The sequence below is a fragment of the Antrostomus carolinensis genome, unplaced genomic scaffold, assembly GCF_000700745.2.
Source record: "Antrostomus carolinensis isolate BGI_N321 unplaced genomic scaffold, ASM70074v2 scaffold15993, whole genome shotgun sequence".
NCBI classification, from domain to species: domain Eukaryota; kingdom Metazoa; phylum Chordata; class Aves; order Caprimulgiformes; family Caprimulgidae; genus Antrostomus; species Antrostomus carolinensis.
The window spans coordinates 21,887-35,500 of record NW_010304630.1 but is presented as its reverse complement, the minus strand read 5'-3'; the positions used below and the strand labels follow the sequence as shown (position 1 = coordinate 35,500).

General features: G+C 36.7%; 1 protein-coding gene across 1 annotated transcript in view; it reads left to right on the top strand.

Annotated features, from left to right (window-relative positions):
- The window catches only part of PAM (peptidylglycine alpha-amidating monooxygenase), a 46,265-nt gene that overhangs the window by 11,015 nt on the left and 21,636 nt on the right, over positions 1 to 13,614 (top strand). Inside the window, exons 3-9 of the mRNA XM_029084159.1 lie at positions 903 to 951; positions 1,438 to 1,505; positions 3,167 to 3,247; positions 3,347 to 3,423; positions 3,707 to 3,810; positions 9,373 to 9,560; positions 10,208 to 10,279. Coding sequence (XP_028939992.1) covers positions 1,457 to 1,505; positions 3,167 to 3,247; positions 3,347 to 3,423; positions 3,707 to 3,810; positions 9,373 to 9,560; positions 10,208 to 10,279 — 571 coding nt within the window. The 5' untranslated portion in view covers positions 903 to 951; positions 1,438 to 1,456. The remainder of the gene's footprint in view (positions 1 to 902; positions 952 to 1,437; positions 1,506 to 3,166; positions 3,248 to 3,346; positions 3,424 to 3,706; positions 3,811 to 9,372; positions 9,561 to 10,207; positions 10,280 to 13,614) is intronic.

Genomic DNA, 13,614 nt, shown 5'->3' with positions numbered 1-13,614 from the left:
TATTAATGTTTATAAATATATAAAGGGTGAGTGTCATGAGGATGGAGCTAGACTCTTCTCGGTGACAACCAATGGTAGGACAAGGGGCAATGGGTGTAAACTGGAACACAGGAGGTTCTGCTTAAACTTGAGAAGAGGTAAGGGTGACAGAGCACAGGAACAGGCAGCTCAGGGAGGTTGTGGAGTCTCCTTCTCTGGAGACATTCAAAACCCGCCTGGACGCCTTCCTGTGTAATCTCGTTTAGGTTCCTGCTCCGGCAGGGGGATTGGACTAGATGATCTTTCGAGGTCCCTTCCATTCCCTAACATTCTGTGATTCTGTGATCTTTAAATTAAAATGTCAAACATATTAGCGAATGCTGATACAGTACATTAACAAATGAATTAACTATTTTTACTGTCCTTCTAGGATATCCAATGTTAAACAGAACCGCTGTCTGTATTCGTATCTCATGTTAACTTTGTTATAAGAATTTCTGGCTGCTTCATTGTTAATGACTAAATCATTACTTTTACACAAATCTTTCATTTTCTAATTATTATCAAAATACAAATTTGTTTGAAGCAAACAAATTTTTTATGGTGTTGTAAAAATGACACCGTTTCATTTCCCAGATGCTAGTTCGTAAAGATCTGCAATTTCTAGTGCCAAAAAAGCAGTTAGTTTTTCATCCACCAGAGTTTTGCTCTATATTAGATTTTGCTACAAAAGCAAAATCTGTGATGTTCAGATTTGTGCAAATTTGAGTAATGTTTCCACAGTGTGAAGGTTTTACTGCAAACAGTAAGATTAAAACTTATTTTGTCTTCTGATATTTTTTATACAGAAGAATGTTATTAGTGTGGAATAATTTTGCATGGCTTCAGTTGCTAATGATTAAGTTATTCTGTGATTGGTACAGATAAACACAAGGACTGCTCTGGTGTAACTTTACATCTGACACATCAAAAGTAAGTATCTTTAAATTTACTTACCTATTATGATTTTTTTCATCAGAACAGAAGGCACAGAAACCCCTCATTTAGATTCCTTTGAAAACATGTGAAATAAAAGTAATACTTACTTCACAATATTAAGAATTTTGAAGCCGTGTGTCATTTGTTCACAAAAATTTTTGTCTCTGCTAAGAAACTTGATGAAACAATGCTATCAGTAATAAGTTGATCCATGTTAAGAGCTTCATATTTAGAAAAGTGGGACAAGGACATCAATTATGTAGATGATAATTTTGTCCTATTTCACAATATGCTTTAAAAATTGTAGCTCAGTATGAAAAAAGGAGGGAAAGGAAAGTGCTGTGTAACATCTTCTTTCTCAGTAGACCAGTTTCAGACATAATCCAACATTTAAAAATTAGTGATGTTAAATGGTATTGCATATCGTGTCACTTGCAGTTGAGTGGACTTGTTTAGCAGAGCTTGGGTTTTGAATTGCAGGCAGCCTTTGATTGCTGGAATGTATCTTATGATGTCTGTGAACACTGTAATACCACCAGGCGAGAAAGGTGAGTCATAATTCTACAAAGTGATTATATAATTTCAGCGTCTGATTTACTGTTACTGCTCATTGCAGAAGTTTAGCAGAGACTTGCTGAATTGGAAATGGACAAATTAATTGTTTAATTAAACAAATTATTTTAAAAAGTTATAATTTTGAAATTTTATCATAGTTCCCGATGACTACGTCTGAATGGGCAGTCGGTGTTGTGGAAAACAATGTTGTAAAAACAGTAATGATCTATACAATACTGAAATTTCTAGGATTCTTAGAGTATTCCTTTGATTTATTTTCATCTTAATATTCTACCAAAAAGCCCTACCTATTTTCTTATTGCCCTCCTCCCCGCAAAAAAATCCTAAAGTTTTTGGACCCTTCTTTATCTGCATTTGTAATTCACACTATTTGTGATTTATTAAGAGTTCAGTTTTAATAAAGGAATTTCTACCAGTAAGGAGCTTCTCTTTAAGAATTTTATTCCTATGTTCCTAGTTGGTTAAAAGGTCAAAGTGCTGAAAAACATGGCGAAATAAAGTTTCTGAACAATTTCTATTTAGAACCCTACTCAGTGGATTTTAACTGAAACTCAGATTGGATAGTCTCAATATCATTTCTTCAAGCTAGCATGGAATGTTCTTTTTTAAGGAAGTTGAATACTGACCTTATATTTTCCTGTGTTATACCAGAATTTTAAATTAGACATTTGAGAACACTTGTTGTCCCATATACACTTAGCTGCCTAAATAGGATGAGGTGGTGAAATGCTCAACAAACTACAACTGTTGGGTGAATTCAGCAACTTGAAATATTTTTTTAATTTTAATTGAAACTTAACATACTTTGTTCTTCCATATGAAAATGTATCAAACTGATTCCCTCCTGCCCCCTTTCCCCCCCAATATTTGATCAATGCAAAAATTTACTTTTTCAGCTGGAGATATGAGGGAAAGGGGAATAAAACCAGTTCTGTACCTGTTGATATCTGCCTTGTCACCAGATTTGCTTAAGTAAAGCGTGAAGTTTGTTGTAACATAAAAAACACAGCCAGTCCCCAGATATCTCTGAGAGAGACATCAGCAGAGGAATTTCTCTGTAGGCTCTTCCTTAGCTACTGTTGCTGCACCTAACACAAGTACTAGCCTGCAGACATTATCTGTACAGCACTTCTCTGCCAAAGTCTACATCTTCCCCTAAATCTTTAAGTCCGGGCCTAGAACTACATAGAAAATTTTAAAATCAAGCCTTGTATCAGTTTAGAATTATATCTGTTTATTTTATTTTTCTTCTGAGTAGACTATTTACCATAGCTGTGTTTATTTTAAGTGTCCCTCAACATATTCTGTAAGCAACTGTATTACTTTACTTCGTCAAGTAGCAGTAGAGTATGCTGGAAAAAATGCTACTGAGTTTCAGCCCCATTTTGTATGTACATCATCACAATAATTTTCAAATGACATGTACTATATTTTGTTAGTTTTTCTTTACAGATATCTTGAGATGGACACTGCAGAAATATAAGACAATATCCAATATCTTTTGAAATTTTCTCTTGTCCAGTGTAGGTATACCTTTTGTAAACTGCTTTCATGCCAAAGTACAGCAATGTAACTTTTCTCTGTTTGATAAATAATGTGTTTTTCTTTGTTTATTGCCATCATGTTTTAACAGTGGTTGATGCAGACATTGCGTGCCATTACAAAAGGTTTCCAATGCACCTTTTTGCCTACAGAGTTCATACACACAGACTAGGTAAGAGTTTTATTGCAAAATAGGAATATCAAGTATTTAACAGAAAAATGCAGACACTTCAGCATATTTCACGTTCACACATGTATTGGTATGTTATAGGTAAAGTAGTGAGTGGATACAGAGTGAGAAATGGTCAATGGACATTGATTGGTAGACAGAGTCCACAACTACCACAGGTTGGTTGTTTTTTTTAATTCTAACTGTAAACTTTAATTATCTCTATTTAAAACTGAGAAGCTGAGTTGGCAGTCATGTACCGACAGACTTGCATCACAGTTTTTCCACTGGTACACGTTGCTGTGCCACTGAGACTGAATACTGCCAAGTATTATCATGATTACATTATGATGCAAAAACCATTCTGAAATTACTTTTCAGATGTGTAACACAGTCATTCTTGTGTGTGTGTATATTGATGAGATGCTTCCACTAATCATGATGAATCATCCTTTCTTTCAGGCATTCTATCCAGTAGAACATCCTGTAGATGTTAGCTATGATGACATCCTGGCAGCTAGATGTGTGTTCAGTGGTGAAGGCAGAACTACAGACACCCATATAGGGTAAATTTTGCTCCATTTCCTAACCATTTTTTCCAAGGCATTGGTTATGTATAGAAATGTATTTGATTTATGTCTTCTTCCAAGAGAATTCTATCAAGCTGTTAAATTCTGCTAGAATGATCTGTTTTGCTGTCTAGTTTGCTGAAGATTTAACTCTACACAATGTTCATTGCTTTACTTATGTGAATAATCACTTTGCTGAATTGTTCAGAATATTTCTCAGGTAAACCTCTGCTGCCAAACACCTTACTCAGATGTTGGGCTGTTCTGCGGTTAGAGAAGGATTTGAACTATCAATTCTAAAAAATGTATTTTTTAATCAGTTGATTAAAGTTGAAGTTATTGACTGTTTAATACAAAATAATAAAGCTTCACAATTTCCCTTCATTATTTCAGAAATAAGATTTATGGCAGCTTATAAAATCCTGATAAATTTTGACCCATTGTAAAATCTAATCTTAAAAATTCGGAATAATGTAAAAGTTAACTTTTTTCAATATAATAAGATGCAGGTTTTTATGAAAAATATTGAAAACACAAGTGACTAGTAGTGATAAATAGGAAAATCTGAACTGTGTTTTTCAGTGACACTGTTAAGCCAAAGATGACAGACAGAGCTCTGTAAAATCAAGTTGACAAGTAGAGCTGTAAAAATAGATGCAATATTAATAATCTCTTAACTGGCTCCAGTTCTTTGAACCCTAATTTACAGCACATTTAGAGCTCTGAAGATACCCTGCAGAAATCTTACCGTTCTGCAAGTAGGTGCTGCAGCACTCCAAGGGATGACTTTTCTAGTGCAGTGGGCACAATCTCAGTAGAGGGTTAAGGATTCAACACAAATTTGTTGTCTTTCAGTGAGTAGTTAAAATACTGATGAGTAGCAGCTGACGCAAAAGTTTGAGAAGAGGTTTTTACAAAAGCCATAACACTTAACAAAAATATATCCAAAAACCTTAATTTTACTGTAGACCTTTTTTTTTACAAGTTCCAAAAGCTTCTGTCAGCATTTCTGTAACATTCCCCAACGTAGCTCCTGTTTGATAATAATCTTTTAAGTTTAAGAAACAGTCCTAGGATAATAATGTTCTTTTCTTTCAATGTACTAACATGCTTTCAATGTGGAAGTAATAGGAACAGAAATTAAAGAAACAAGTAGACCTTTAAATTTTTATTACATAATTTCTGCCTTTGAATTTTGAGAAACGATGCATAAGCATTTTAAGCAAGTATTTAAAATATTGCACAAAAACTGGTACATAATATGAACTATATATGTCTGGAAAATAATTATCACCATAATATTAAATGGATGGATGAAAAGGAGTGCATTCACAATAATGCTGGGTATATGGAAAGATACACAGCTAAAATAAATTAAATGAAAGTTATTTAAATCTTGGACAAAATTGCCCTGATGTGGCAGTTGTCTTGCTCCCATTCAGAATACTCATTGGACCAAAAGAAATATTAAAAGAACCTTTTGAGTTCCAAATATAAACACTGAAAAAATAGGAAATGCAAATGTGAAAGGAAAACTGTGAAATAATACTTATCTGAATAGGATCAGATCAAGTCTGCGTGTTCACTTTCCCAGTTTCTATATTCAATTTTCTACTTTGTATTTGGTTTTATTTTGTTAAACTAACTGAAAAAAGATCTTAAATTCCTTATGTGATTTATCTTTAATACACATAGAAGGCAAAGCTAAAACAAACTTAGACTTCACTTTGTCCATTAGCTTTTCCAAAGCTGATTAGTTAGTGTTTAACCATTCATAATATGTGCTAACTGTAGTTAAAACATGACATATTCTCAATGTTACACTTTTTTAACTTTGTAATTATTTCTGTGATACTCAACTAGTCCTTTTGATATGAATGAATTTTCGGTTTTGGCCAAGTCTCTTACTCAGTATGTAACTTTGACAGGGAGGATAGATGTTCTTGTTTTGGTTTTATCCCTTCCTTACTGTGCTGTTTGTTTCTTTACACATTTGGTCTTGGTGTTTTTTCATGTTTTTCTTTAGTTACACTAACTGCTTTCCATTATCTTACATCATCTCATGACCGCCATAGTTCACACTAACCTTTTTCATCCTGCTTCCTCTCCTAGTCTGAGAAATTAAATTAGGTATCCAGGCATGCCTCTTAAATGTTGTGGTGGTTTCACCACAGGTACCCATGCAGTCCTGCACTCACTGCCCCCAACCTGGTGAGATGGGATGGGAGACACAACAAATAGGGTACAGATTAGAATGAGGACAGGGATGGCTCACTCACCAGTTATGGTCATGGGCAAAACAGACTCAAACTTGGGGAAGAAAGATCGATTTAATTCATTATCAATCATCTGAGTAGCACAGTGAGACATAACAACCACTCCTTCTCCCACCCCTCCCTTCTTCCTGGGCTCAAATCATTTTGCTCCCGATTTCTCTACCTTCCCCCTGGCACCAGCACAGGGGATAGGGAATGGGGTTACAGCCAGTTCACCTCTGGCGCTGTTCCCAGCATGAAAGTCCACGAACAAAGTGTTCCAAAGCAAGCCTCCTATGGAGTCACAGACTTCTTCGGGCACAGCTCCCAACTTTGGCATGAGGATGTCCATGGGCTGCAGATGGACTTCTGGTCCAGCACACCTCCTCCCTGCCCAGGTCTGGGAGTCTACCCCAGCTCTGTCGTTGAGTGTCTCTGGGGTCTCAATACAGTCACACTTGCCCTCAGGCTCAGCTTTCTGCTGCTCCAATGTGGAGCCCTTCATGGGTATCTGTTCTGCCACTGAACTTCCATGGGCTGCAGGGGATTTCATTTACCTTCTCCTACTCCATGCCTGTTGAACTGGGTGTCTGAGGTTCTCTGTCCTCCCACTCCTCCTTCTTCCTCCTGGCAACAAAGCTCTCTCTTTGTTTAGGCTGATGGTTGTCTTTTGTTCAGGTCAACGGTCTCTCCTCCAGGTTCTCTGCACCTTCTTCTTTTCAAGACATTCCTTCTCCTCACAAATAGGGATTGCAGAGGTGTTTCTCTAGTGGTAATTGGCTCAGCCTCGGCTGTGGCCGGTACACCTTGGAGCCAGGGGAGCTTTTGTGAAGCTTCTCACAGAGTAGCCCCTTCCCCCACTACCAAAAACAGGCACCACCCACACACAAACCCAACACAAATGTATAGGGTTCGGCAAACTGAGGTTCAGAAGTGAAACCTGATTTTGCTTGTGCTGTTGATTACGTACAAGTTCAAGGTAATTATATGAGCATAGAGTTAATGTCCCTGGTGTAAAAGGGTAAAGCAGGAGTCATGTCTTCAAAAGTTTCATAAATCATCCATTTAATTTAGCTAGATTTCTCCTCAAGCTTGAACTTTCGCAAATTAGAGGGTTAAATTATCCTTTGTCAAATAAGAAGGGCATCAACTATTCCTAATTTATAAAGCAAGATTTCTTCTGGTTTTGCTACAGATTGGTAAGTACTCCATGCCAGCAGCCACTGCATTTTTATAACAGGTAACTTAATGATGTTTCAGAGTAAACATTAGAGTTGATATAATGTCAAGTATTATATGACTTACCAGTGTAAGGCATATCAAAGAACTGAACCCCGTTCAGTGTAAAGATCATATCTTTGTAAAGGAAGGGGCAGTGGGCCATGATGGCTGCTTGTTTTTCTGGTTGCAATATAAGGTATTGTTTAAAACTCTTAACAGACGGAAAATAGTGCAACCTGTATCTTTGCCTTGCAAAATATTTTTGGCAGGTATCGTACTATTCAAGAGAAAGTCAATGTTCTTGTCTATGAAAGCAAAACGTTCCCTTTCAGTATTTAAGATTCTTTGACTGTGTAATCTTTGTTTTTGATGCTGAATCCTTTGTTTCATTATGCTTCACTGTGTACTGTTAATATACCGAAATCTGAATATATTGGTGTGGAAGTGGTGTGAAGGTGATTAACATGATTTTTAAAATTTTGTTTATTTTTAACTTGTTCCTCAGTATTTCTACTCATTAAACTTGTTCACAGAACAGGATTTCTGAGGAGTTCAAATATCTAATGGAAGGATTCTAGAGTTTATGTGAATTTACTAAAATTGTTGTTGACAAAGTGTTGAAAATTATCAGTTTTGAAATGTTTAGATACAGTAACGTGTCAGGTGAACCAGAGTTCACGTGGATTTCACATCCCCTTTTCTGCTGGAGTTTTAAAGAGGAGGCAATTATAGTGACAGATATTGAGAGCCCAACAGGGAAGTTAATGATTTCTAAAATCTTAAGCAGAGCTTGCTAAGTCGGAGTCTGATTTTTGTGGTCTCTGAGGGACATTAAATTTTCAATGCATGGAAAAATACCAGTTCCTCTTTTGAAACAGTCTCTTCTCCCATGTTCCTCCTGTCTTCCCTCCAGCTGGTGTCATTATTGTTGCTATGGTGAATAAATGAATGCTGCAGGATGCTGCTGGAAAAGTCAGCACTGACGTCTTTTGCAAACAGCTAATAAGCTACCCTCATATCTTTGTATGAGTGTGGGCTGACTGGTTAATTGTGAAAGCTAATTAAAAAATTGTCATATCAAACCTTTTATTTTGTGAACGTTTCTTTATAGGTCCTAGCTTATTCCATTGTCAGTAGCTGTAAATGTAAGCTATAAATGGGTAGCTATAAATAAAAGATACCAACCTATATGGCAGAGGAAAAAAAAACAGAAACAGATCATAGTTGCAAAGAGGCCCCGTATTGTCTACTTCAGACATAATTGTCTACTTCAGTAATATTTTTCAGAAAAAAATATTTTTTGTACCAGCTTATTTTTCTATTGAAGACAGGATTATGTGGCAGTACAGAAAAGCTTCTTCTGTTTCAAGTACTGCACAATATTTATCAAAGAACCGAATTTTGCTAATGTTTAATCATTCCTCTTGCACGCCTGTTTCCTTACAGAAGCTTGTGATCAAGTTATTCTCAAGACGGCAGTGCTATCTTCTCTTTAAGATATATTTATGATGTCTTAATATGTAGTGAAATTAAGTTTTTCTGCATTAGAATTAGTGTGATTGGCCAATAAATGGATGCACTTGAACATGGGGGAAAAACTGTCATAAAAGATAGCTGCTGAAATGGAAAGTAGACATTATTTGCAACAATTTTAAAGTAGGATTGCGCCAGGTTGACAGAGAATTATATGAATGGTGATGTAGTGAATGTTACAGTTCTGTCTTATTTAATCAGAACATGTGCATAGTTGATGACACATTGGGGACTATGAGGAGTATACCAGGTAAATGAGAAGGAAGTGCAGTTTAAATAGTTGATGCAGTTTTCTATAGAATCGGAACCAAGTTGTTAGGAATTTCTGAGATACATGGGGATTTTGTGCAAACTGGTATTCTCTAGTATAAACTGAAGGAATCTTTTGATATTCACTGCAATGAATATCAAAAACCATTAAATATTTTAGTGTGGGACTTCTCAACATTTCATTGCAACCTTTCAATATTCTGTTAAACAAGTTAAATTAATTAACAACTATATTAAGCTTATTTCTTCCTAACTGTCACATCTTTTCTGTGTTGTGTAGAGGAACAGCCAATGATGAAATGTGTAACTTTTACATTATGTACTATATGGAAGCCAAGCATGCTGTCTCGTATATGACCTGCACACAGAATGCAAACCCTGAGATGTTCAGAAATATACCACAGGAGGCAAATATTCCTATTCCAGTCAAGTCTGATATGCTAAAGATGACACATGGACATCATGAAGGTGAAAAAAAATTGTAATCCATTTTATTCAAGTGTTTTTATGCTCACTGTTGTGTTTGTCTGTGTTGCTCTAATATGTTAAATTTTCTTAAAAAGGAAATGCAATTCTGAATAAAACTGGAATTGCTAATTATAAACCATCATGGGATTCTGCTCTTGGTTTTGGTGGAAATGTCTACCATAGTCTTTTGTCCGTTTCTTTCTATTGTCATCTTTCAATTCCCAACATATTTTTATAGCTGCATCATCTGGGTTCCAAAAAGATTGACCTCTTTTCTATGCCAATTATCAATACTTTATATTAACAGTTTCTTAAGATTTGCTTTATTGTCTGTTTCCTACAAAGTTGAATCACATTTCCATAGTTTTCTGGATCCCACTGGCATAATCTGTTGAACACTGGTAGGCATATAAGTTGCACCAGCAGTATTATCCAGAAGCAATCTGACTGATATGTCTGTGTAGCAAAGTACAAATTGTAATTTTTTTATTCCAGATGTTTTACCACTGCACTGTTTGGTAGAACTACTATAGATAGATAAAAATACCAAATACTCGTTTCAGAAGGGCTTTTTTCCCCCAGTTTGGAATATACTCAATTCCAGTCACATGCAGAGGTTAACGTCATATCCTAAATCCGTTTTTCAGAAACCAAGGATACTGATAAAAGTTATTTACAGAAGCAGGTCAAAAAAGAAGAGGAAGATATGTTGGATCAGGGTATGTACTTGTTTGTTTCTGTGTCAAGTAAGGGACTCACTAAGGTAAAATACCGATAAATTATATCCTAATTGTTAATGAGTTATGAAGTTTTTAATCTTTTTAATTGATGGAGTCTGCTATGTTCTGTACTGCTAATGTGATTGAATGCTATAGAAGACATAATTAAAAAACCTATCACTGATCCCTAGCCTTGTAGGTAAAATTTATTAGTGCATTTTAATCTCATTAGATTTTCCTGTTCTTGGTTTAATTTACTAAAGAGGGTTGTAATTTATCTGTCAACGCAATCCTAAATAATGGACACAAAGAAGTAGTCCTGTAGCACGTAACTGTTCTATATGTAATTGTCTGCTATTAGTTTTTTGCCTGTTTCTCAGTTTATATTACTATGTATGTATTAGGTAATAATATGTTCTTATGCTTTAATATTGATTTTACATGCAGTGGGTTGAGTGCAGGTAATGTTTAATACTGAATTATTTTTCACTACATTTATACATATGTATAGTATGTATAATATGCATAACAGCTCATGCGAAAATGTGCACAGTACTTAGCTGCAAGAAAAAATCCTTGACTGTTGTAAAGCTTCTAGAAATATGCTGAATGTTATTTCTGTTTCAGAGATATGTTAAAATAAGACTGTACTTTAAAGTTCTTGTGGATCTTATGCTATTAGATAAATATTGGTTTAATATCGAGATTTTTCTTGATAGTAAGGAGAAGACTTTGTCAGCTCCCATTTCTGCAGTGTAGTCTCGTTTGATGAGACTGTTTAACATACATCCTCATCTAACATGTTTCTATGGAAACAAAATGCATTGTTTTGTCCATTTGAAATTAGTTAAGTGCATGATGTGAAGTATCAAAACACAGTAGTTACCAAGAGAGAATTTTGTTTTATGTTTTTAATTGTTAGTTTAAGATAAATTCTCCCATCATTCACAGGAGCCTAGCTTCAATTTTACATTGATACAGCTCTAACTTCATTTAAACTACATGTATGTAATCAAAAAACGCAAAAGGAAAAATCAGATCAGGTTTGGTTTTATTTTTGTCTGCAAAGAAGGAAAGGTGGGTGGGTGTTTTAGAAAGTGGTTTTTGGTCCTACAAGCACATGAGCTCCTGGTAAGATACACTGGAAAAGCTAGGAGCTGAAAGTGGTCTGCTAAAATGTGCCTATAAAAATTACATACAAATGGGAATCTGGTTTTGTGGGGCAAAGTTCTTTACGTACCTGCATTGCCAATTTGTCCATCTCCTCAAGTAACTTTAGTGAGTTAGCCAGTATCAACCCAATTTAAACAAGGTCTTAACAACAGGAAAATTCTACAGTTTGGAGGGAGGGGACAATGAACCCCTAAGCCACACAGAGGCAAATACATACTTTCACTGAAAAAAGCTTATAACATACATTTTTCCCTTTATGGTCTGGCATGACATACTCTGATAAGCTTATCCACCAAAATTCAGGCTTTGATTAGTTCTGTTGCTGCTGAGCTGTTGCTCAGTAAATTCAGCCTTTGATTTGCTCTGAAGGTAGTACTTCAAGGATTTTTCAATAATTCTATGTTTTTTCTTGTGTAGTTCTTTCTTGATGACTCGTTAAGTTGTAGCAACTTCATTTTACTTAGTTCATTTTCCTTAGAATCATAGGATCGTTTGGTTGGAAAAGACCTTTCAGATCATCGAGTCCAACCATACCTGCCCACTACTAAACCGTATCTCTGAGCATATCTCTACCCGTCTTTTAAACACCTCCAGGGATGGTGACTCAGCCACCTCCCTTTAGTAGCCTGTTCCAGTGCCTCAGAACCCCTTCAGTGAAGAAATTTTTCCTGTTATCCGATCTAAACCTCCCCTGGCACAACTTCAGGCCATTTCCTCTTGTCCTATCACTTGTTACTTGGGAGAAGAGACAAACACCCACCTCGCTACACCCTCCTTTCAGGTAGTTGTAGACAGTGATAAGGTCTACTGTCAGCCTTCTTTTCTCTAAGCTAAACAACCCCAGTTCCCTCAGCCACTCCTCATAAGACTTGTTCTCCAGCCCCTTCACCAGCTTCATAGCCCTTCTCTGGACATGCTCAAGTGCCTCAAAGTCCTTCTTTTCATGAGGGGCCCAAAACTGGACACAGTATTCAAGGTGTAGCCTCATCAGTGCCGAGTACAGGGGAAGGATGACTTCCCTAGGCCTGCAGGCCACGCTGTTTCTGATGCAGGCCAGGATGCCATTGGCCTTCTTGGCCACCTGAGCACACTGCTGGCTCATGTTCAGCCAGCTGTCAGCCAACACCCCCAGGTCCTTTTCTGCTGTGCAGTTTTCCAGCCACTCTTCCCCAGGCCTCTAGCACTGTATGGGGTTGTTATGACTCAAGTGCAGGACCTAGCACTTGGCCTTGTTGACCCTTATACAGTTGGTTGCAGCCCATCGATCCAACCTCTCTAGACCCCTCTGTAGAGACTTTCTACACTCAAGCAAATCAACACTTCCACCCAGCTTGGTGTCATCTGTGAATGTACTGAGGGTGCACTCAATCCCCTTCATCCAGATCATTGATAAAGATGTTAAACAGGACTGGACCCAACACTGAGCCCTGGGGAACTCCACTTGTGACTGGCCTCCAGCTGGATTTAACTCCATTTACCATCACTCTTTGGGTCCAGCCACTCAGCCAGTTTTAACCCAGCAGAGAGTGTGCCTGTCCAGGCCATTGGCAGGCAGTTTCTCAAGCAGAATGCTGTGGGAAACGGTGTCAAAGGCTTTACTAAAGTCCAGGTACTATTACTTCACTAAAACTGAAATAGTTGTTGAATTGTTATATTGGCCTGGACCTACTTAAAAATCTTGAGAGTAGAGGTATGGTCAAAGAGACAGATTTCTATGGGACTGAAATTTAAGCATTTGCCTCAAAAGGGAAAAACGAAAGAGCCTACCATATGAAAGTATCTGTCTGCTAGTAATACATGTATCACGTGATTGCCTGGGGATGTGTTTGGAAGGTGTACTTTCTGCTACACTCAGGCATTGTATCGGCACCTCCAGGAGTTATCATTGCTTCTGCGTTAAATTTTCCATTTCATCACCTTCACTCATCAGAAGCGCATTAATAAACAATGTATATGTATTGAAATAAGTAGTAAATATCACAAAGTGAACCGCCCACTCAGCATGAAGACAAAGCTAAATCCCTGTAGTGTTAAAATTAAACTGAACTTACCTTAATTAAACTTATTTCATTATTTTGTTTCTGAAACAGCAGTGTCACTATTTGGTGAAGATAAACTGTTCATAGGAAGGTAATTATTGTAAGAAATGCAATTGATACAGG